This window comes from Haemaphysalis longicornis, unplaced genomic scaffold (genome assembly GCF_048455015.1).
Source record: "Haemaphysalis longicornis isolate Haplotype H1 unplaced genomic scaffold, Haemaphysalis longicornis Haplotype H1 scaffold_11, whole genome shotgun sequence".
Lineage (NCBI taxonomy): Eukaryota > Metazoa > Arthropoda > Arachnida > Ixodida > Ixodidae > Haemaphysalis > Haemaphysalis longicornis.
In genome coordinates, this window is record NW_027526214.1 from 129,563,798 (window position 1) to 129,587,082 (window position 23,285).

A 23,285-nucleotide genomic window follows, 5' to 3' on the forward strand; every position below is an offset into this window, starting at 1 on the left:
TTCTCGCTATCGCTTTTGCCGCTGCTGACAACACATCCCCCGTCCGCACGACCAACATCTACACCGATTCGAAGTCAGCATGCTACCACCTGGCTCAAGGTCTTGCGTTCCCCTCCTCACTGTCCCTCTTCAACAACGTTAAAGGGCCTTTTCACGTGCACTGGATCCCTGGTCACGCAGGCGTTGCAGAGAACGAACGCGCTCATCAGCTTGCCCGCGAAGCTCTCCTCCGGGCCCCTGTCGACGCTCGCGACACAAATCCTTGTCCTCCCCCTCCGCTCCCCACCTTAGCAGACATTCTAAGCATACGCCGCACATTCCCTCCCCTCCATTCCGGGCTTACCCGTCGCGAGCAAGTAGTCATTCGGCAGGCGCAAACATATACACTGCCCACACCCACTCGGCTCCATCTGTTCCAAAGCGCGCCAGACAGCCCTGTCCCACTATGTCCCCACTGCCTTATTCCCCCTACCCAGGACCACATTCTGTGGGAGTGCCCCTACAACCCTACCCAACTACACAATTACACCGGAGAGTGGCTCGCTGTTGCGGCGAGTCTCCAACAGCTACGGGAACTGGTGGCCCACATCATCAGGGCCCTCAGCGGCTGCCTGGACCGAGGCGGCTGATTTGCCCCACCATCCCATGAACAATAAAGTTTCTATCTATCTATCTATCTTGACGGGATTCCGGCACCATTCACCATGGCTGAATTTCTGGCGGCAATAGACAAGGCGAAGTTACGCACAGCACCAGGCCCAGACGGTGTGACTTACGAAGCGTTCAAGAACATCGACGGTCCGAGCCTTCAGTGGCTACTCGACTGGCTGAACGCTGTTTGGACCTCGGGTGACGTTCCGGTCGCCTTGAAGCACGCCGAAGTAGTGCCAATACCAAAACCTGGGAAGCCTCCTGACCATCTGAGTAATCTTCACCCAATCGCACTAACATCGACCATCTGTAAGCTCCTTGAACGGATGCTAGCCACGCGCCTTACATGGTGGCTAGAACAATACGGATGGTACCACCCGGCTCAGTTTGGGTTTCGTACGCACCTGGGCACAGAAAAACGGCCTAGACCACCTCTCATCTATGGTGCTCTTAGGTGGCAGATCGAACAAAATTCGCACGATCCTTGCTATGGACATCCGAAAGACCTATTACAACGTGAGCCACGCTGCAATAATCAGTATTCTACAGTGGCTCCTACTTCCACCAGCAGTATGCCGTTTCGTAGCGTCTTCTCTTCAGAGCCGCTCCTTCTCCATCCGCATTGGAAAAGAACGCGTGGGACACTTTGTTTCGGAGCGAGGCGTGCCTCAAGGCTCTGTGCTCTCCCCAGTGCTATTCAACGTGGCCATGCTGCCTTTGACATGGAAGCTGGCTGAAATACCAGACACTTTCTGCCTCGTATATGCCGACGATGTGACTGTTGGGTCTGTGCACAATCAACTGCACCGGCAACAGGCAGGTCTACAGACTCCCTTGAACATTACTTCATGGTGGTGCTCAATGACTGGATTGAATCTGTCCCCTTCAAAGACTACATACATGTCAGTCTCCAATCGTAGAGGCCGACGCCGATTGTTGCAGACACCAATATGCCTGTCCTTGAATGGGGAACCCCTGGATACCGCTGCTCATATTCGTGTATTGGGGTTAGAAGTAAGCGCAGCAGGTTCGGGAGCATCATGGGTCCGTTGCACTCAACAAAAAGCTGACAACATGCTTCACTTGTTCCGCCGCATCGGCCCGAAATCGGGGGGCGCCTGCTATCGAGCCTTGCGTGTATTAGTGCGGGCAGTCTTTCAGCCTTGTATCGTCTACCAAGCCCAGTTCCAGCATCTCACTTTGAGCGACTGGGATAGTTGGGAAACCGCAAACAGGGAAGCAATGCGAGTGATTACCGGCCTCCCTCGCATGACCTGCATTCCGACCGTGCAAGCTGAGGCACAGATAAACACATTGGACCAACTTGTACACCAGCGTCGATCGGCACGTCTTCTAACAACTAAATCGATTCCTGCCGCCGCCGAACTAGCGCACTACTATGACGATGCATTACCTCTGATACCGCGTCCACCTGAGTCACCGCCATGGCACTGCCCACGGGCCACCGACAACCGGCCTCTCGGGCGTATAAAAAGTATTCGCCCAGGGCATTAGACCAACCTACCCCTCCCTATCAACACACCAGATGGCCTCCAGGCCCATTTGGATGCAGGGGTGGACAATGGCATCATCCACACGAGCCTAGTTTGCCCTGCTATGCCGTCTGTAAACCAGACGTGCACTTATGTTACAGAGGCACCACTTTCGTCGGTTTTGGCAGAGCTGGTCGCCATCCGTGACGGCTTGTGTGCCCTAGGCCCTCGTCTGTGTGTGCACCCACCGTCTTGCCTGATCATCTATACCGATTCAACACAGGCTACTGGCGAGATACGGCGTGTATACAGCACACTGGGCATTACAAGCGATGTGCACCGGATACTGCAATCGTTCCCGTGCCCTGTCCGTATCCTCTGGACCCGCCCTAGCACGCCCACCCACGTCGAGGCTGACTTGGCTGCTCATCCTCCGCAAGTTATGTTCCCGCTCCCGCATCTGCAGCTGTCCCTGCAGGACGCTCTTCTAATCAAGAAAGGGTCTCTTCGGCGCTCCACGCGTGCCCTTGTTCCTCCGCGTGGGTCTGACCTTCCTGGCGGCATAACCCGCCGTGAGGAGGCCACGCTCCGGAGAATTCGCCTGCGCGTTGTACTCACGCCTGCTGTTCGTGCAACATGGATTTCTGGCCTTGCGGTTACCTATGCGACCTGCCCCTACTGCCCTGCTTCCGCTGCGGAGGCGACATTAGACCACCTCCTGGGGACATGTCCAGGACTCCAACCAGCCCAAATCCGGCACATGGTAGCCCCAGGACACCGACCAGGCCGCCCGCCCGATATTCATCGGTGGACGCATGGTCCTCTTTAGAGGCAGCTCTAGGACTTTCTTGCTGAAACTGGCCTATAAGGCATTCTGTAGTCCATGAAGCCGCTTGCCTCCCACCACTTTCGTTATTTTTTTCAATTCCTGTGATGCCCTGGGGCAAAATGGCACAATAAAAAAAGACTATTTGGCGGCTTTTTTAAACGCAGTAAAAAAGACGATGCTCGGACACAGGTTCAAATATGTAATAATTGTGGGCAAGATGCATTATTCGTATAAATAAAAGGAATATTTGAGTATGAAATAGTTTTGATTGAATAAAAGCAACTTCAAATAAGGATTTGAATGACGGACACTTGTATTCTGCTTTTTGGTCAGTCAGCTTGGTGTGCATTTACGCGACATTTGAACACAGAGCTCCGAACGCGCGCAAGTGCGATGCTTTACATCTATATACTTTGCGTACAAAATTACTAGGGGCACATGAAGCCCCAAACATACTGCTTAATTGATAAAACGTGAATGATAATAACATCTGCCGTATAGTAGGCTTTGTTGCACGACAACGAAGCTGTGCAAGAAAGCAGGGACGCAATATCGTGCATAAAGAGGCGGAATTGCAGGGCGGCAGAATTCAGACGCAAAAGCTAGTTACGAACACTTCACGCGTCCTGATATTGCCCCGCCTACTTTGTAGGGTTCTTCAGTAGGCCGTTTAGTTGCGTGGCAATATAATGATACAGGGTAAAGCTGTGTTTACAGTGGTGTATTTACGATGCACATTCAGAGGCTAGTTATAAGGAACCACGATGGAAGAGAGCACCGCGCAAGCCAGGGAGCGAACGCGCTTCACCGTCAGCGTCCTCTTCATCTCTCTTCTTGATGATGATGCCCGCTAGCACAGTACATGAATACCGTCCTATTTGTGGGGAATCTAATTAATGCCCCGTAACACAACCCCCCCGGTGGTAGGAGCGCCGTCTCGGTGCTTGTCAGGGTAAAGCTGTAGGTTGCGAGCGGTATGGCTTAAGGCGCGTGACGTGGACGACGTCTGTTTGTGGAGAGCGGGATGAGTCTGACGGAACCAGCGGGGTGATTTCGTAATTGACCTCCGTCACTTGGCGTACGACAAGGTAGGGGCCGTAGTACCTGGCTAGAAGCTTTTCCGAACGCCCTACACGGCGTGCAGGACACCAGAGCAGCACCAGGGATCCAGGTGCAAAGTGGCGGGTGCTGTGGCGGCATCATAGCGATCCTTTTGAGAGCGCTGGGACGAAGCGAGCCTGACGCGAGCAATGTTGCGGAAAAAGGCAGCGCGGGCGATGGCGTCTTGGGCATATGCGGAAGGTGGCAGAGGGTGTTGAAATAGAGTGTCCAGTGGTAACGTCGGCTCTCGGCCGAATAGTAGGTAGAAGGGAGAGAATCCGGCAGTATCAAGGCGCGACGAATTGTAGGCAAACGTTATGTAAGGCAAGGCAATGTCCCAATCACCATGGTCGTCAGAAACGTACATTGACAGCATATCTGTTAAAGTCCGGTTAAGGCGCTTGTGAGGCCGTTGGTTTGAGGGTGGTAGGCGGTAGTAACCTTGTGAACGGTTGCGCATGAGCGGAGGATGTCGTCTACTACTCGGGAAAGGAAGTATCGTCCGCGGTCTGTCAGGAGCTACCGAGGAGCACCGTGGTGTAAGATGACGTCGTGCAGGAGGAAATCGGCTACATCAGTTGCGCAGCTGGTCGGAAGAGCCCGCGTGAGCCAGGGAGCGAACGCGCTTCACCGTCAGCGTCCTCTTCATCTCTCTTCTTGATGATGATGCCCGCTAGCACAGTACATGAATACCGTCCTATTTGTGGGGAATCTAATTAATGCCCCGTAACAATATATTACGAAGCATAGTTTTATTTTTGTTCTTATTCGTAGAGCATTATCCGGTGCACCGTTAGCATTATTTTTAACGTAAACAACAGACAACCTATTTAAATCATTTGCAGAAGCAATGTCATCATACTTCCTGCTGATTTCGTCAACTTGAAATAGGTTGCACTAAAGACGTTATTTCCTATATTACTTCCAATTCAGTATATTGTGTTATTGTTACCTGTAGTTTCTATGCGATGTTAAAATATTTGCTGGTCTTTGCGCGCTTAGCATATCCATTCGCCCATAGTCACACCGACAATTGTAAGAACAAAAAACTCTTGGCTACCATAGGTGGGGCATGTATTGCAGATGATTGCTTGTTGATACGACAAATTCACAACATTTATTAAAGTGGAGCTCTCTATGCCCAACTGATGGCGCTTTTACGCTTGAACGCACTGCAGGAAAGCCAACTTTATCGAATAGGAGGGGTTATGGTGGTGATAATGATGATAAAACTCACAGCAGGAAAGCCAACTTTACACATTGTGAGTGCGAATTGTGATGTTGATGAAACGCGAAGTAGGAAATCCAACTTTACGCATTTGGAGGGCACGTATTGAAGCAGAATAAGAAGAGGAAGGGGAGATGGAGGAGGAATGCGCAACTTTCTCCGATAGAAATGCAAACTCCACAATCCTGTCAGCCAAAGTCCAAATCAAAACGCTGAGCTAACCGAAGCAGCATATTCAGATGACCCAAGTACGCACTAAAAATCATAACACCACATTCGCTTAGCTCACCACTCTGCATTGTGGAGTTTGCATTGGTGTTGGAGAAAGCTAGGTGGTTCCACCTTTTGCTTTTCGTAAAGGGCGTTATATTTGTGATGCTTTGCATTCCTAGAAAATCAAATTGTGCACCGTTTGCGCAGAAGCGAACAAAGCCAGGGGACACGCACCTGTGTACCCTTAGTTTGCATGTTTTGGTATCAGCGCCACAAAATCTTGCAATACGGCAGCAACAAACCTAACTAGCACTGTGGAAACAAAATCAGCAAATAAATATATGCTGAAAACGCTGTTGACACGTGACTCCCATTGCAAAGTGCAAGAGTCCCTGTGACCCCCCCCCCCCCTGTTTCAAAGAAAGTCGTGGAGCGTAAAAAAGAGTCCTAGTAGTCTAAGGGGAGTCATTGCAGCGACGACTCCCTTTGGACTTCCCTTCTTTTTAGTGTGCAGGAAGAGAGCGGAGGGGGTCAGGGAACATACGCGTGTTAAGAACCTAATACTATAACTTCGGGATAAGAAATGGGTGTGGGAAGGGCATGTAATGTGAAGGCAAGATAACCATTGGTCATTCAGGACAGCAGAGGGGATCCCTATAGAGAAGGCAAGCGTGGCGGGGGGCGGCAGAAAGTTAGATGGGCACATGAGATCAAGAAGACTGCGGCGATAAATTGGGCGCAGTTAGCATAGGACCGGGATAAACTGAGATCTGTAGAAGAGGCCTTCGGCCTGCACTGGTGGTAGACAGGCTGCTGATGATGGTGATGATGAAGGAAAGGTTCTGAATACTGGTGATTCCTGGGAGGGTCACTAGAGATGCTGTACGAGGGAATTAGTGAAACGACCGAGAGTGTGTGCGACTACCTCTTTGCCACTTGCGATTGAATAAGCGGCTGCTTCGATGTGCGTTCGTGTTGCATCCGTGTATAGGATCGCAGAATCAATAGGATGGACACGATTGGCAACGCAGGAGAAGGTGTCCCGGCATTGCTATCAGCTGCAACGTTTGTTTTGGGGCGGAAGCAATCCTGAGGTTATTTGGGAGCGGTGATGGAGGTGTAATGACAGGGGAGCCAAAAGGTTTGAGTGCAACTTTGCGGAGTATCCAGTGTCCCTGTTTTGAACGCGCCATTGGCCGATTTTTATATTGCTGTATGAGATCGCCCAGGGGCAAGAATAGCCCCGTAGAGTATAGGGGCACAGTGGACGTGTCTACGTGAACGTTGCGGGCGGTCTTATACGGCACGAAGCGCAACCTCAATCTGATGTCTTTGGTGAATTTTACTGAGTTTGCAGATGAATGATCCGAACCCTTTGATATTGCGCAGACATGAACACCACATCGCTATATCAGCCGAAGCATGCATTTCAGTACCAAAGGGTTGCGACGCTTCATTCGTCCGGCGCGACCGCCGCACCACCAAGAGGCCTGCCCTCCCAGCCGGAGACGAGTCACTGTTATTTTTGTACCTATACGTCATCCGTCTGCTTCCGCGCTCTCAATCCACTTGAAAAACTGGTCGTCTGTCGGCCTGCTTCGCTGGGAATGATTTAATGGAATAAAAACCAGTGGTAAACGCAGGATCGTTTTCATCTGTGTCTTGTGTTTACCGATGGTTTTTGTTCCATTCAAACATGTACCAACTAGCCCAGTCCAACGCCTTGGCAGCTGGTAATGATGCCGACACACGGTAGTGTTACTGCCGCCCCTGCCACGTAACGCCTCAGTCTTTGCTCTGTTCGCAGCCTTCTCTCTGTGCTCCCTCTCCTCTGTTCACCACCCACGATACGGGCCTGCGTCGTGTAAGAAAAGTATCTGGCCCTCCTTAACCGCCCCTTAATCCTCCATTCTTGCAAACCTCTTTCTTCTTTCCTCCTATGTTCGCGTTACTCTACTTTCCTCCTATGTTACTTTCCTCCTGTGTTCGCGTTACCCTCGCCTTCGCTGCTGCTCTTCCTCTCGCGCTTTAGTGCTCTTCCCCTGTCCGTGTTGACATTGCCCTCAATGCTACCTGTACCCATCCCCCATCCTACGATCCTTCCTCAGCTTTGTTTGCCCTCATCCTTTTCTCCCTGCCACGCACCTATTTCCCTGTGCTCTACTTTTCACCACGCCACCCTTGTGTGGCCCTCGCCCTCTCCCATTCCTTATCCCCGTTAGGAGCACCGAAAAGTGGGCAAGTTGGTATGGAGACATGCTAAATAAAAGCGCAGAAAAACGCGGGACAAAGAGAAAAACTACACAGGACGAGCGCTCGTCCTGTGTAGTTCTTCTCTTTGTCCCGCATTTTTCTGCACTTTTATTTAGCATGTCCCCGTTGTTTCATTTTAGTGGAGCTGCACGCTACAAATAAGGAGTTCCAGTGAAGACGCAATTACGATATTGAGGCTGAGAAAAATAACGGTCTGAGTTTTATTCGCAAGCATGTACATCTACCAATACATGCACTACGAAGGTCATTTCTGGTTTGGGGTCCATGTAGTCATAACGTTTAGGAAAATACGCAAATGTGATGTTTCTGCTTAACATAACATTTTTAATTGCCAGATGTCCTAATTGATTAACTGTTTTAAAAATCTGTTATCATTCGCACTTCTTGCTCTATTTTTTTGTTTGGGGGCCTATGGGATCAAAAAAGTTTAAGAAAACACAAAGGAAACAGTTTTGCTTGAAACAAAAAAAAAATAGGCAGGAAGGGATAGCCCTTCACTTCACACACGCTGTACAGCCCTCTCCACCTCCTCTCTGCACCGCTTTCCTTCTTTTTTTCTCTCTCCATCCTCCCCCTCCCTTTTCTCTTTTTAGTCAACCCCTCCCCTCTCACCCGAGTTCAGTGATTTAACTGTGACCCACGTGATACAACAGTGTGACCCACGCGTAGGTCACTAGTTGAATTGAGTGACAGACAGACGAACATTTCCATTTCTAGGGGTCCCAAACAATGGTATCGTCGTTAATAATGTTGTGCAAATTATAAACGCTTTCTTTTTGCACCCGCCGCGGTGGCTCAGTGGCTAAGGCGTTGGGCTGATCAGCCCAACTGCCGTGGCTGCCCTTTCGATGGAGGCAAAAAGCGAGAAGGCCCGGGCGTTGGGCTTTTGGCGCTGGTTAGAAACCCCGTGCGGTCAAAATTATTGCAGAGGAGTCCTCCACTACGTCGCACCTCACAGCCCAGGGGTAACCCCGGCATAATCAACCAATTAATTTCAGTTTACATCCTCTCAACACACGAATATCGTCTAGACTATACAAGCGCGCGTTTGAGGTGTCAATCACAGCTGTATCTGTCTAAAAAATACAAGTGTGTTTCGAAATTCGCAGAGCGCGTGTAGTGAGCCTTCTGAATAGCCACCTTTCATTGAAGGGATTTCTTTTCCACTACCTTTGATCAGTTGTATGAGCAAGTTCTACTTTGAAATTTGTCATCCACGACAAATTATAGACGACGAAATTTTCATAGAACCTAGGAAGGGAACTTAAGGGCGGCTATTTCTCTCCGACGTCAATTTTCCGAAGAAAGACGGAGACATCACAGGCGTGTGTACAAAGCACAGCCTTCCTTAAGTGAGGTTTTCTTGATTTCGTGTCGCCGAGCAATTCCTTTGGACCAAAGAGCGCCGCGTACAATTCGTTTTGACTGCATGTCAGGAAAACGAAAATTGCGCCCACTTTTCAAGCCTCTGCCCACGTCGAGCTGATTGTTCGGTGGAAGAACTCTCGAGCCTATTTGTGCGCGCCGCGTTCAGGCCTCTTAGTCTTTCCTTCCATATGTCGCAATTCAATTCCCGGTGGGGCTATTTCTCGTCAGCTATTAGGCCTGTTCGATTCCGCCCGGCGTCGCACAAAAAGGGAGAACAGACCGGCCGGAGAGACATTACGCGGACGTTTTGAGAAGAGAAGCGATCAAAACGCTTCAAGAGCGTCTACTGAACGGCATCCGAACAACTCGTAATGCCGAGTTGAAAAACTGGAGGAACGAAAAGCAAGAACGGGTAAACAGGGCGGGCAGCGAGCCCCAATTTCGCCGGCTCGATTCTGAACGGCCGCTGTGCTGGCTCGGTCCGTAGGCGGGCGCACTCAGAGCGAACGTGCTCCGTCGTGTGTTGTAAACATTTTTGTGAAAGGTGGAGCGGGAATGGGATGGCAGTCAAGCCCCGGTGCTTTGTTTTTCCCTCCTCACCGTTCGCCTTTTCCAAAGCTTACTTTTCTTGCTCTCCCTTTCCTACTCCCGCCCGAATGATGTGCGCATACACGCCGCTTCGTGCCGAATTAAACAAGTCCGGTTTGCGGGGCCGATAATGCGACCCGCCAGCCTAACGCCGCTGCTGCCGGCTCCTCCACCCATCCCCTCAAGCCCGGCGCGCCAACTCCGCTGGAGCACGCCGTGGGCGACAACGCAACGGGTGCAAAACAAAGCCCCCTTTCCCCAACAACGCGAGGGGCCGAGTGCGAGCGCTGCTGGATCGAACGACAAAAGAGGAAGAATCCCCTCCTCGCATATCGCTCGAACCCAGCGTTGGCTGCCGCGTTTTCCCTTTTCCTTCAAATTTGCGTCCCCCCCGCGCCGCCAGCTATCTCAAGCGTGCCGTCCTAGTGGACCCGCTTAGCCAAGTAGAAAAATGCAGAAGCGAGATCGCAGAGGAGTAAAGCGATTTTACTTCGTCAGGGCTTCCAGAGGTGGCGCGCTGGGCGAGCGTGTCGGGTCACGTGATGTCTGAGGAAGACCCCTCTGCGCAAGCGCTCTCCCCTCTCCCCCGCGTGTCCCGCGGGATTTGCACGAGAAAACATTCCCGCTCTCTCCCCCCGAAATGGGGAGGAAAATGCGACTGTTGCGCCTACCGGCGGACAACTCGGGAGGCTCGCATCTCTCTCGCTTGGCGCTGTTCGAAGAGCCTCGGGAACGCGCCGCTGCGTTTGCCGTTGCGAGAGGCCGCCATAGCGGGTTCCACAGACCACACCGAGCCGGCCCGCACTCTCGCGCTGCTTAGAGAGCCCGTTCTCACGCGCAGGCTAACACGCACGGTGCAACTTGCAGACGTGCCTCCGAGTGTCGTCGGTGTCGCGAAGCAACCGTATGCCTGGTCCGAGACAGTGAACTCGTGCAGCGTAGCCTGATACACTGCGACTTCAGCAGGCCGTGGGTGGTGTTGTGAAGTACCCGGGCGACAAACGAGAACGTGAGCAGGGAAGCGATGGAGCAACGGCACATTCACCGCCTCTGGACCGAGTGGCGCCCGTTTCTCGCGTTGGTTCTAGCGCTGCTTTGCACTCCGGGTTCCGTGCGCTGCCGCAACGGTGAGCATTCCCTTCTTATTGCCTGCGTCACGTGCGTGACATGGTCTTCGCGCCAAAACCGGTCGACCGTTTTCAGGTAGACAATGGCTACGAAATAGGGCAGTAGGTGTTCGGTCGTGTTGATTGCGTTACGTGAAATGAAGCTATGGGACAGGAAGCGCAGCAAGTACGTTTTCTTGTCGGGCGACTGTGATTCACCGCACCGAAAAAACTATGGCGGCTTTAAAGTCAGACTCTACCCATTTATTAAACTTTTCACTGATGATGGGGTGGTAATGAAAGTTTGAAAATTTTGATGTCACGATAAACAGAACCGTCAATCGCCATAAATTACCTTCTCCTGGCACGGAACGGTTCTGACATGTGCACGCACGGGTGTTATGGACTTCATAAGGGTTTCCTTAATCTGGGAGCAACGAAGTAAAGAATAGCCTTTACGAGAAGCCTTCAAGTCGTCTCTTGTTTGGAGTTTGTAGAGGGCTGGCTCACTTCTTCAACTGCTGCCAGCATTCAGGTTGGTTAGCAGATTGTAGCTTGAGAGATTTGTTATCCAGTTTTGTAAAGTTCACTTACCTTTGGGCAGCCATGAATGCGCGTGGCGGGCAATAGAAGCTGGGTTGTAGGTGCCTTCATAACGAGTTAACAATCTCAGTTTACTGTTATCAACTGGTGCTCTTCGCTTCATAATCATGATCATCATCATCTTTACTTTTACATGCGTACGAGCAGCAAATGGGCCTAACAGGTGGTGCAGAGGTTGATACAACACAAAATATCAAACAGGCACAAACAGTTTTGATGTCTATCCTGAAGCAAAAAACAATGACAAAAAAGGAGAACAACCGAAAACGGCGATTAGCACACACGTAACAGAGAGTTGCTTTCGCACTGTGCAGTTTACACAATCGTTGACTAGGAGAACAAGCACAGATTACTCAAGTAAAAGAAAGCCACAGAAAGATTTGCAGGGAAACCCCTAATTTGTACTGGTGATGTAAGGAATTCGCAGTCGGGGATGCTGTTTATAAAAAAAACAAGACCGGGGTACAGTAAAGCTATAAAATATGAAATTTTGTAGACATTGAATTTAAGCTGTGGGTAGAAGTGAAAGAGACACGGACGAGGTAAGATGCCTAGGGCACGCCCCATAAACTTCGAATGATGTTTAGGTAACGTAAACATTGGCATTTTGCAGTAACAGCAAGACTTAAATGTGCGTACGCACGGCAGTATCGTTGCTTTTGCGCGCACTCCGCATGCGCCAAGCTAGATCTGGCGCTTGCGGGAAGTCTTGGTGGTTTGGAGTCGATAGTCTGCTGCTCACGCTCTCTCCACTTCATTGTGAATGGGAAAGGGGGCGCGAACTGTCTGATCACCAGGCCTCCTCCACACCCACACAACCGAGCACCACGACGGCAACCATATGTGCGCCTGCCGGCATAGCTCTAACAAGCCCATCCTTGCTACAGTGAGCGAAACGATTGTTTCTGGTTTGGGCACTGCCGGGCCAATAACGCTAAGCAGGTACTGCCGCCCTTCAACTTGAATGATACACTACAGTGATGAATTGTGTGCTTTCCTTAAAATAAGGCGATGTTTTTTATCCTACAATAAGGATGTTTTCTATAATTTTTTATCCTATATTAAGTGTCTATCTTTACAAGAAAAAAAGAAACAAAATTCTCCTTCAACACCCGTTCACTCTTGTTTACACGCATGCTCAAAGAAAGGTGTAGGGCTCGGAATAAACATCGCTTGTTAGTGGTGTGCTTTCAAACAGAGCCAACCATAAAAGCAAAGGAGCAACTTGGTTTTACTCAAGCACTGGTGTCTCCAAAATTGCATAATTTGGCAAAAGGACGATGGCAACTCACGACTAATAAACTTTACTTTGTGCGTATTCAAAAGCGAAAGACGCGGCGGGAGGAGCGTGCCATCGTAATCACGAGGTTTAACAGCTCAATGCGCGTTGACATAGTGTGCACGAGTGGCCGCCTTTACTTCATCTTGCGAGCTGCGTGCGGCGCGGGGCTCCTCAGCGATCCGCCCGCATCAGCTCGCCACATTCCACGCTGGCCGCATGCAGAATAAGATTGCCCTCGTATATGCTCACTTCGCTGCAAATGTCGCCGAAAGACGATGGTCTTCTGTCACCCTTGGCACGTTATTGCCTCCCTTCTGTGCATCTCCCACCTCCCTCCGTCTGGCTACTGCCACGATACAAGCGGTGCAAATCTGCTGAAGCCAACTCAATTTCCCCGCATTCCACGGCTTGCGCACCGTCTACTAGAATCGCCTGTTACTGTTGCACTTCGAACACTGCCACGACGTCCAGGCTGGCGTGAAACCTTTTTCAATTATTGGTCAAATAGTGTTTAACGCGGATTTTAGATTTGCATCACGAATATCGACCAGATATTCATTTACAGTGAAGTACCTGCGAGTACCACTGCGAGTACCAGGTGTGCATTGATCGTTCTGCCTCAAATATGACTAATGTCTTTTTTTTCTCGCCAATGTTGACATGTACGAAGTATGTTTGCGGATTGACTGGTTTGGGAACGTCTTGCGTGTGCAGGCGACAAGCAAAAACGCCCGTGTGCCCGAGATTTCGGAGCGCGTTAATCCGGAAAATTAATGCGGAGCTCCACACTACGGCGCGCCTCATCGTCGGAACGCGTCTTAGCGGCGCGTTAAACCCTTCAATCAATCAATCAATCAATCAATCAATCAATCAATCAATCAATCAATCAGTCAGTCAGTCAGTCAGTCAGCCAGTCAGTCAGTCAATAAATAAATAAATAAATAAATAAATAAATAAATAAATAAATAAATAAATAAATCTTGTGAGTAAAACCTTTCCGTTCTAGACCTTTTGGCCCAGTGGCAGAATCGAAAAACAGGCGAAGAAAGAATGTCGTCTTTCAAAGTGGCCACCCTATAATGCCACTGAGTTAGGCGGGCTGACGCGGCTGGATCGTTGAGAACGACATAGCATCCACAGTGCTGCACGGAGTTCGTCAAATTAACTGCAGCTTTCATGTGCAGGGTTTGGGAAGAACATAGTGAACGTTGAAATGTTTCTTCGAGTCCAGCGTACTTGCTTCCAGGAAGGCATGCATTGCCCCAATCAGGCCATGAAGACGAATTCGTTCAGTTTGAAAACACTTTATCTCCCTCGGCTACATGCCAGCTGCGAATAACTTTGTCAATAAAAAAACGCCAGAAAGGATATAAAATGCACTGACGATTACTATACTCCTTAATGCGAAGTTCGGTCGCAGCACGAGCGGCCGTCGTCTCGGTCACGGCGCAGATCTACTGCGTCCCAGGAAAGGATCAAGCGATATAAGAACGCATGGCGGCGTGCTTCTCTGCTGTTATCTCGCAGCGCGTCCCCGCCGCCAGCCAGCGTGTTGTTGCAAATCGTGTTTGAACCTCCTGTGCAAATGTCACGTGGTTCGGATTAGCCACGCACGGGGGAGCAGCGAGCATGTTGTTGCAAATTGTGTTTGAACCAGCCGCGAAAATATCGGGTGGTTCGGACTAGCGGCGAACGGAACAGCGTCTAGGGAAAATGTCAGAGCCTTAACGTCAACGCTTGAAACAAGAGTGAGGGGAGGCAGTGAGAGAGCCACAGCCGCGTGTGCCGCCCTCGTCCTCACCCTTCGCCAGCGCTCCTCGCCGTTTTCTTTCTGGCGTCGCTGCTGCGTTCGGTCACTCGGTTACGCGGGCGCCGCCACCGCGAAACCCCCGTAACTGCTGCCAGAGGGCTGCGTCCGACGGATTGTGGGAAGCGACGTAATAAGGGCCACAACTAAAGGCGTATTCAGCACTGTAATAACTGTCGGTCAGCATTCAAGTAATACAATCACACGGAACTCGAGGCCCTATCGCCCAGTCATGTTTCTTGGCATTAGCTTTGGTCGGCGGCCTGACTACATTCTGTGACGTCGGGAATACCTTACCAGAAAGTTGCTGGGAGTCGCCACTGGTTCGTTGTTTTGCATGATTATCCACTACTTCTGTGAAGTCTGCGATAAATTTGTTATCATCGTTATCGGAACAACACAGTCTTTTTTATAAACCCATTTTGTCTTCGTAGAACGACTCAGCGGCCAATGCAGCGGAAAATGATAGGTGTAACATTAAGGGACAAGAGGGGAGCGGAGTGGGCCAGGGAACAAGCGCTTGTTAAGGACATATAAGTTAAGAAGAAGAAATGGACGTGGGCAGGGCATGTAATGCGAAGGCAAGATAACCGCTGGTCATTAAGGGTAACAGAGAGGATCCCTAGAGAAGGCAAGCGCCGCAGGGGGCGGCAGAAAGTTAGATGGGCAGATGAGATCAAGAAGTTTGCGGGGATAAATTGGTCACAGTTGGCACAGGACCGAGGTAATTGGAGAATAATGGGAGAGGTCTTTGCCATGCAGTGGGCGTAGATAGGCTGGTGATGATGATAATGATGATGTAAATATGAACCCCTTGAAGGCTCGATTTTCGTTTGCCGCATTAATGGAAATGCCAGACAACAACGCGTAACTGGCGACACGGGCACACTGGCAAACGGAGCGCTGTGTTTGCCTACTGAGCGCAATGTTCGCCAATCTCTGTGTGTCGTCATTTTAAGCGCAGTTTTCTTGGAGGTTTGAAGGTGTCAAGAGTAAGTTAAGGTTAAGTGCCCCTAAGCGCCCCATTCCGTGAAAAACCGTCGTCGTCATTGTTGTTACAGTTGTCGGACCAAGAGAATGCCCGCAACTGTAAAAAGTAAAAGACAAACACACACATGTGTGATTGGATGGAGTTTGAAGTTTGAAACCGGCTGTCCACAGTGGCAGGCAGCCCAGTGGCCTATTAACTGCACGGTCGGTCTTCGCCCCAAACAATGACAACAAAAAATAGCGTGAACTATCAGTGCTACAAAACTCAGACAATGCAGCCAGCCGTCACTCCGGCTGCATACGTTGCTACTAATGGAACAGAAGTTGTCATTGTTGTTGTTCCTTTCTTCATGGCCCATAGCAACTTTGCGTATTGCCACGACTCGGGAGCTTCGAGGGGCTTACACGCCCACGTCCCAAAACTATGAATTAAAAACGTAAAAGTTATAAAATAGTGCATGCCGCGGGACTTGTAAACCTGATAGCACGTGAGTGAAACACGTGCACACTAGCCACGGAGGTCCTTGGTTCTAGGCAAGCTATGGTGTGTGCCGTACCCCTTGCTCTCGTAATGTGCGCCGTGAAAGTAAGAAACAAAAGTCAATAACGAAACGCAAATGCGAGGTAGCAGAAGAGCTGGTCGAAGTAGTTCGCAAACGAGAAACAAGGAAACGAAAGCGAACAAAGAGACGATAATACATAAGTTGTAATGAGCATCTCGGGGCTTTGGCGTTCAAAGCACGCAAGCAGTGTTAAGTGCCCCGAGGGAGCTTTCATTTATTTTTTCTTCTTATTTATAGCGGAGTAATGACAGGCTCGTCTTAGCAGCCCATTGTCATGTAATGGTAGGGGTAAGTTCCGATAACACAGCCGCTGCAGCCGTTTTCTGTTGCGCATTCGCGTTAAAGCTGGATCTGCCGCAAGGTCTTTTTTCTCCTGGGGTTTCTACTGCCGAAGAACCAAAGTGCAGGGCAGCCCGGCCATGCAGGGATTCTAGGTCGCGTTAGGGGTCAGCTTCGCGGTGAGGAAGATTGCGGTGCTTAGCTCATTGCTGCGGTTGCTCGCCAACAAAACCTCAACGATGGGGTTCAGGTGAGGCTGAGAAAGATGGTTTGACTTTGAGGTGTGTTAAAATGGGGTGACGTCATTTGCAAGGCACGGGAAACTCGATGTGTGTTCCTCAATCCCGCTCCCAGATTTACTCTCCTGCCGTCGTGGTCCCCGGCTGATTAGACCGCACTCACTTACCGTTGGTCCCCGTTGGCTACAAAAGCAGCGCCAGCTGTAAGGCTCAAGATGCTACGACAAGGGTGGCACTCGACCAAACATACATTTCCGCTGATATCCAACAGGCACAGGGGAGCAAACAAAAAGCAGTGTAGGCACTTCCCTGCGCCGCGGCCTGCCGCTATGATCGCGCATGAAGCCGAACAATCTTGCAGATTAAATCCTATACCCAGTGACACGCTCTCGACATTCATGAGACTCATCGCACCCTGCTTGGTTTATCAGGCCACACAAAAATTCCTACCCTTCAATGGGCGGCTCGACTGCGCCAATTAAAGTGATTTCGAAAGGAAACCCACCCACGCAAATTCAAACGAAAAAGGGCTCACCCAGAAGCCATGCGCAGGACACGGGGTAAATGAGAACGCATCCCCGTAGCCAAGTTTCCGACCCCTTCCCTATGGCAAAAAAGACCCGTTCCTAATGAACAAACGGCAACCCATTCCATCGCCCGCACGACGGTCGCTTGAAGAGAAACATTTTCATAGACTCCTTACTACTAAGAAACTTGAAAAAATTGGTTTCTATACTGATAATCATCGTCATCAATAGCCTGGTTAGGTCCACGGCCGGAGGGAGGCCTCTCCCATTGACCCGCCTGAAATCACCCAATTTCAGAACTACCGTATTTTCGCGCGTATAGCCCCCTGCATACAATCCGCACCCCCTCCCCCCCTCCCTCTCAGCACGCCGGAAAATAAATCCTCGCGTATTACCCGCACATTTGATACAGGAAGTGCTGCACCAAAGCTACTGCTCAATCAACACGTCACATAATATGCACAGTCTTTGTCAAAATTTTGTGGGCCACGGTGACCGTGGCTGGAGCAGGCACGGGGCCGAGCAGGGGCGCTACGCTTGCGGCTGTCTGCTGTCTGCGCGGGTAAAGAGAGCGAGGGGAACATTTGCTCTTGCTTTTGTAGCGTGTCCAGCGCAAAAAGTGCTTCGCAAAGGGCCGGCTCTGAAGCGAAGTACGCCTACTCCAAGAAACCGGCCCCGCTGCACTACGGAAGGGAGCGCGAAAGTTCCCCTCACTCTCTTTAGCCGCGTAAGGAAGGCAGGAAAGTTAACCTGGCTACAGCCTAGTTTGTTATCCTGCACGTTGGAAAGGGAAAATGGGCAAAGAAGAGAAAGGAAAAAATGGTCACCGGATTTGAAGAGGTCGGCGACTTTAGCTGTTTGCCAATCTTGGGGTAGAGTTCCTGTAGACAAAGACTGTGAAAACAGAGCGCATAAGACGGGGGTGATGCTCAATGATATAGATTTGAGGATTTTAGTATTAAAGCCTTTATTACCCGAGAAGGAAGAAATTCTTAGTTTCAGTAAAAGGGACAGAATACCCGCCTCACTGATAACAATCTCCGGCATGACTGTGCTGTTGAAGCTATGCAAAATGGGAGTGGATGAAACGTCTTAACTGGTAAAAACTGAGGAGAACGCCTGTTTAAGACCTCTGCGCATAGAGATGTGGGAACGGAAACGCCGTCGTTATTGCTTAGGACTATATCAGGATAACATTCGGGGTTAACAGCGCCCCAGAATCTGCAAGTATACATGATAAATCATGGCTAAAGAAATGACGGCGGGTAGACTTTAAAAGCGACTGATATTCTTTATCGCATTTTTTGTATTTCATTTAAGAGTTAGAGGTATCGGTTCGGGCGGCCCGTTTATATAAACGCTGTTTTTGTTGTTCAACCGTCGGAGCTGCTGAGTAAACCAAGGAACCGTGCTTCGGGTTCTCACGGTGAGGACGGGTATAAATTTGTTGATGAGACCGCTTAGTTTATTTTTTTAACAGCAACCAATTTTCTTGAATTGTACGGTGGAGGTGACCATGTATGAATTCTTTTTAAAAGGCAGATAATTCATAGTTTATGCCATCAAAGTTACCTCTGTTATAGCACCTAATCGATTTGTTAGTTGTTATTCTACTGACAAGTGGGCGAATCAGGTTTCCGGTAATAATGGCATGATCGCAAAGATCATTAAAAATATTAGTGTTCCAACATGCATCGGGTTCATTTGTTAGAATTAGGTCGAGGATATTCGAAGTTGTTGCAGGAAAACTGATTATTTGAGTGAAAGAAAAGTCTAGGCAACTCTGCAAAAATTTGTGCGCTTCAACGTCACTTGGTGGAACGGTAAGGTCCCTCCAATTAATGGCAGGAAAATTAAAATCACAACAACTGACCAGTACAGCAATTGGAAAACGGGTATGAGTATCGCCCAGAACACGAGAAAATTCATCCGAAAACAGGCAACGCATATCGGTCAGAATGGCTGTGGCTGTAGACCTGCGTGTAACGAAACCATGCTGTTGAAGGCAGGTTATGCATTTTGCGTTAAGAAATGGATTTATCTGAGCTGAGATAGCATTTTCAAAACGGGCGTTAATTAGGCTTAGTACTATGAATATCGGTCGGTAACTACTAGGATCATTTGGATACTCTAATTGAAACACCGGTACGACCTTCGAGAGTTTCAGTATATCTGTGAAACAGTGGGATTCCAAAACATGGTTAAAAATGTGACGCAGTGGTGTGCAGGGTACATCAATGCTGTATTCTAAGACCTCTGCAGGGATGGAATTACGGCCGATTGCTTCGTTAATAGGCAATCCACTGACCGCTGAAAAAAATTCCCCTTCGGTTATGGGGAGAAAGTGAAAATCTTCATTGGCCTTTCTCGACAAACCTCAATGAACAAGTGAGGATGGAATGAAGCTAGTTGGACAGTGAACAATACAAGTGAACAGCTGTGGAAGTTATGTGGTACTTCTACCGTGACATCATCAGACAAAATACATTTTACTTGACCTATACCTGTTACGTCTTTTTTAGTTTTCCTTATGCTCTGTTTGTGTAGTACTGCTTTTTTGTTATTGTTTCATTGCAACAGCCGTATTTCTGTAGTATTTATATAGACAGTGATAACAACTGTTTGATTTATCTTGTTTCCACCTATCGTAGCAGGTACCTTTTCCCTTCAGTATTCAGAGTATGTCTGTTCACTCTGGCTGTTCACCCAGAGGCAAGTCATGCAAATCATGCTGTTTTCCCAAGGCAAACAGGATGATTATATTGACGACGCGATAATTCCAGCTTGGATCTGTCAACTGCACGTGCTTTGTCGAAAAGATAACGCTGCGCGCGCCATCTCTTGGCGCGCCGTTCAATCCGACATCTATTCTCCGCTCTCCGTGAAGCGCTTGCTACGGTCACCTAAATCTTTTCGTACACGGTGGCCTAGCCTCGGCATCGTGGAGGCTAGGCCACCTGATTGTGGAGGCCGTGGGCCATCTTTGGGTTGTACGACGGCACGTTTCGTCGCGAGCGTGAGCCCTCGTGTGGGCGCACTAGGCGTAGATCTTTGCACGCCTATCACTCATCTGACAGAGACCGTCCATTTTCAAAAATTCCAAATATAGAGTTTCACTCGCCGAAGCTAATTTTGACCACATAAAAATTATTTAACGCACGCTAAAACCCCGACACACGGGCGTTTTCGCTTTTCGCCTCCATCTGGAAAGCGGCCCGGATCGAACCCGCGTCCTTGGCCTCAGCAGCACAACGCCTCAGCCACCGAGCCACTGCCGCGGGCCCAATAACTTTTTCGTTCAGTCTCAGCGGGTGTTACATGACAAGACAAGACGCCTTAGGGTTGCCGCTCGGTTGCCTGGACGAAATTACCAAGCCGTCGATTAATTTTTAACAGTGAAAATGACCGAGTACTGACCACCAGTAGACGCGTGACCTTATTTGGTCGGGAAATTCCATCTCAAACTAATTCGCCGAACGGAGAGCCAAGAAGGAGGCGGCAGCTCACGACCGAGAGGGCAGAATCAAACTTTCCTAGACGATTTATTTGGATGCGATGACCCATTCATTTCGCTAGCACCTTTCACTTCCCTCACCCTACAACGAGTGCGAACGAGTTCATGTATGTCTTAAACAAACGCGATACTTGCAACCACGGCGAAAATAGCTTGTCACTTGGGTGGTAACTGAGACGAAGTCCCAACCACGATGGAAGGAGCACGCCGGTAGCTGTCGACTCTACTTAGAGACGAGATTTCCTCTCTTCACCTGAGCTCTGAGCCGCTCAAAACAGGCTCTGAATTCTTGAACTACTTCGTTTCTGACTCATTTAGCCTTTCTTTATTCTTTTTTTTTTCAGTTGTCTCGATCGTGCTCTTACACCAGAGCCTCTGTGTATAAGTAAGGAAGACTGCAACCCAGGATACAAAATTCGCAAGCTCAACTTTCTTTCTTTCGTGTGAAAAAAGAGGGAGAAAATAAACCACAGCGAGAAAGCGATGAAAGCGGCGCGCACATCTAGATACGTCGAACAGCGTCCTTCCTTCGGGGTTGAAATCATTCCAGGTCCTGGCGCTTTCTGTGCGCCTCCCTTGCGAACACGGCGCCATCTAGAAGGACGAAGAAGAACAAGAACAGTGGTGTGACTTCACCTTCTTCTGGCGTAAAGAGCGGGGAAGAGGCTCAACCGCCTCTGTTAGACAGTTCTTTCTTTTCGTAACGCTCCCATTTATGTCCATGTGCCGGCGAGTGTACATTCTTGTCACCAAACAGAAGCGTGCGTAGGCGAAAATATACACACAACTTGGAAGTGTGCCTCTCTCTTGCCTTCGCATTCGCGCCTTCACAGGCGTTTTTCGAGCTCCATTGATGTGCTTTAACTGAGTTTTTATCCCGCTGAGTGAAAGAGTCGCCAGCGTACTTTGCAAATTTATAAGCTGGCCCGCGCATGGCTCCTTGTGGCCGTCGAGGCGCAGTGAAAGGAAGCTGTTGTGTTGCGTCCCGCAGCGCGGTATAACACATAGAGCAGCCGCGCCTCCGTCACGAACGGCTCGATGGCGAGGGAATGATCGAAAGCGCATAAATCGATGATGGCCGAGTCGCCTCGCTGGCCTCTTCTTGCGTTTCGCCGAGGCGCCTGAACCGACTGCAGCGCGGGCCAAGTAAGGGCGCGTGACTTCGGGTCCGTTTCTTCTTTACGGCTGAGCTGCTGCCTCCACTTCTTCGGGTCGCTGAGGGCGCACCACGCGCTCTCTCACTTGCCGCCGCTGTCGTCCTCCGACTCGCATTCTTCGGGAGGCGCACGCATCTCGGCTTTTCCTTCGGCTCTTCGCTCGCAACTGCTTTATTTTCCTCAGGCCTCGTGCATGTATTTTTGCCTTGCATGGAGAGCCGGGCTCCCTTGCAGATGCAGGAGAGAAGAGGCCCCCGGGGCCCTTGCTTCAACACCCAGTAGGTATACACTACATTTATGAGCTCGCTCAACGTTCCCTCCTTCCTTGGCTTCCTTCTTCTTCGCCCATCTTCCCCTTATCTCCTTCTGCTGTTTTCTTCGAGGTGCCCGTATGCGTTTAACATAAGCAGCAAAAGTGCACAAGAGAGAGCATCGGACAATCCTTTTTGAGGTGGACTTGAGATTCAGTGTCAGCATTTCCTCGCGGCGCTTGGTGCAGTCTGTTTCCTGGAGCGAACGCTGAAGATTTATGTGCCACCTTTTCGGAGGCCAGGGAGTCCCCATCCGATGCACTAACTTCTCGCACGTCGGGTTTCATGTCATTGAATTTTGTGTCATCGTGTCATTGAAATTCCCGGGTCATTGAAGCTTGAGTATATGAATGCGCTGATCATTAAGAGTTCTGAATCTCAGAATACGCCCTAATTGGCAGTCGAAAAAAACGCGGGTGCTGAAAAGCCGTCACGGCACGAACACGCAGCTCGCTCCTAGCATTGTGTTCCCTCAAGTCGTCATTTCGTTAGACAAGTTTTGAATAACCGCATTGTTTGCACATGAAACAGTTATAAAATTATTGGCTGCCGGAAATCTTACTCAAATATCACAAGTTGCACTCGGGAGCGTTCGTAATCTTTTGTTCGCGAGCGATAAGGGCTTGGCTGCTGATTTACAAAATGAAATACGGGGATTGGTAACATGCTGCAGAACAAGGACCCGTGCAGGAAATTTTGCACGTGCCTGGACAGGTTTAATCGCGTGGAACACGGAACAAACCGTTTGTAGAAAACCTCAGAAGAGAAACGTCGGAATACTGGTAGAGAAATTTTTAGAGCAACTGCCTGAGCATTGGCTTGTTTTTTTACTACGGAGTTCAATTTTACCTACACGCAGAAAATGTAAACTTCTCGAACTGGCAAGTTCCCCCTAATTACTACAAAGCAAAATGAGCTTTACAATTTTACTGTTACAATCTACATTGGATTAATTCACGAAATATAGTGCCACACAGCTTTTGATTTATCTCACGCCGGATGCAGTATAGAGCGCACCGGGTCAACCATGTTCTTCTGTCCGCTAACCACTCGCTAGTCTTTCCAGGAAGACAAATGAACAAGCCCATTTGAGAAAATATGCGGGTGCGGGAGTAACTACTTTTGAAATTTGATAACCATCTTCTTGGACTGGGCACAGGTG

The 23,285-nt window shown here is 49.6% G+C and overlaps 1 protein-coding gene across 1 annotated transcript in view; it reads left to right on the top strand.

The window, feature by feature from the left end:
• Positions 1–10,461: 10,461 nt before the first annotated feature.
• The window catches only part of LOC144161011 (uncharacterized), a 431,944-nt gene continuing 419,120 nt past the window's right edge, over positions 10,462–23,285 (top strand). The window contains exon 1 of the mRNA XM_077692081.1: positions 10,462–10,872. Within this exon, the coding sequence (XP_077548207.1) occupies positions 10,770–10,872 (103 nt within the window). The 5' untranslated portion in view covers positions 10,462–10,769. The remainder of the gene's footprint in view (positions 10,873–23,285) is intronic.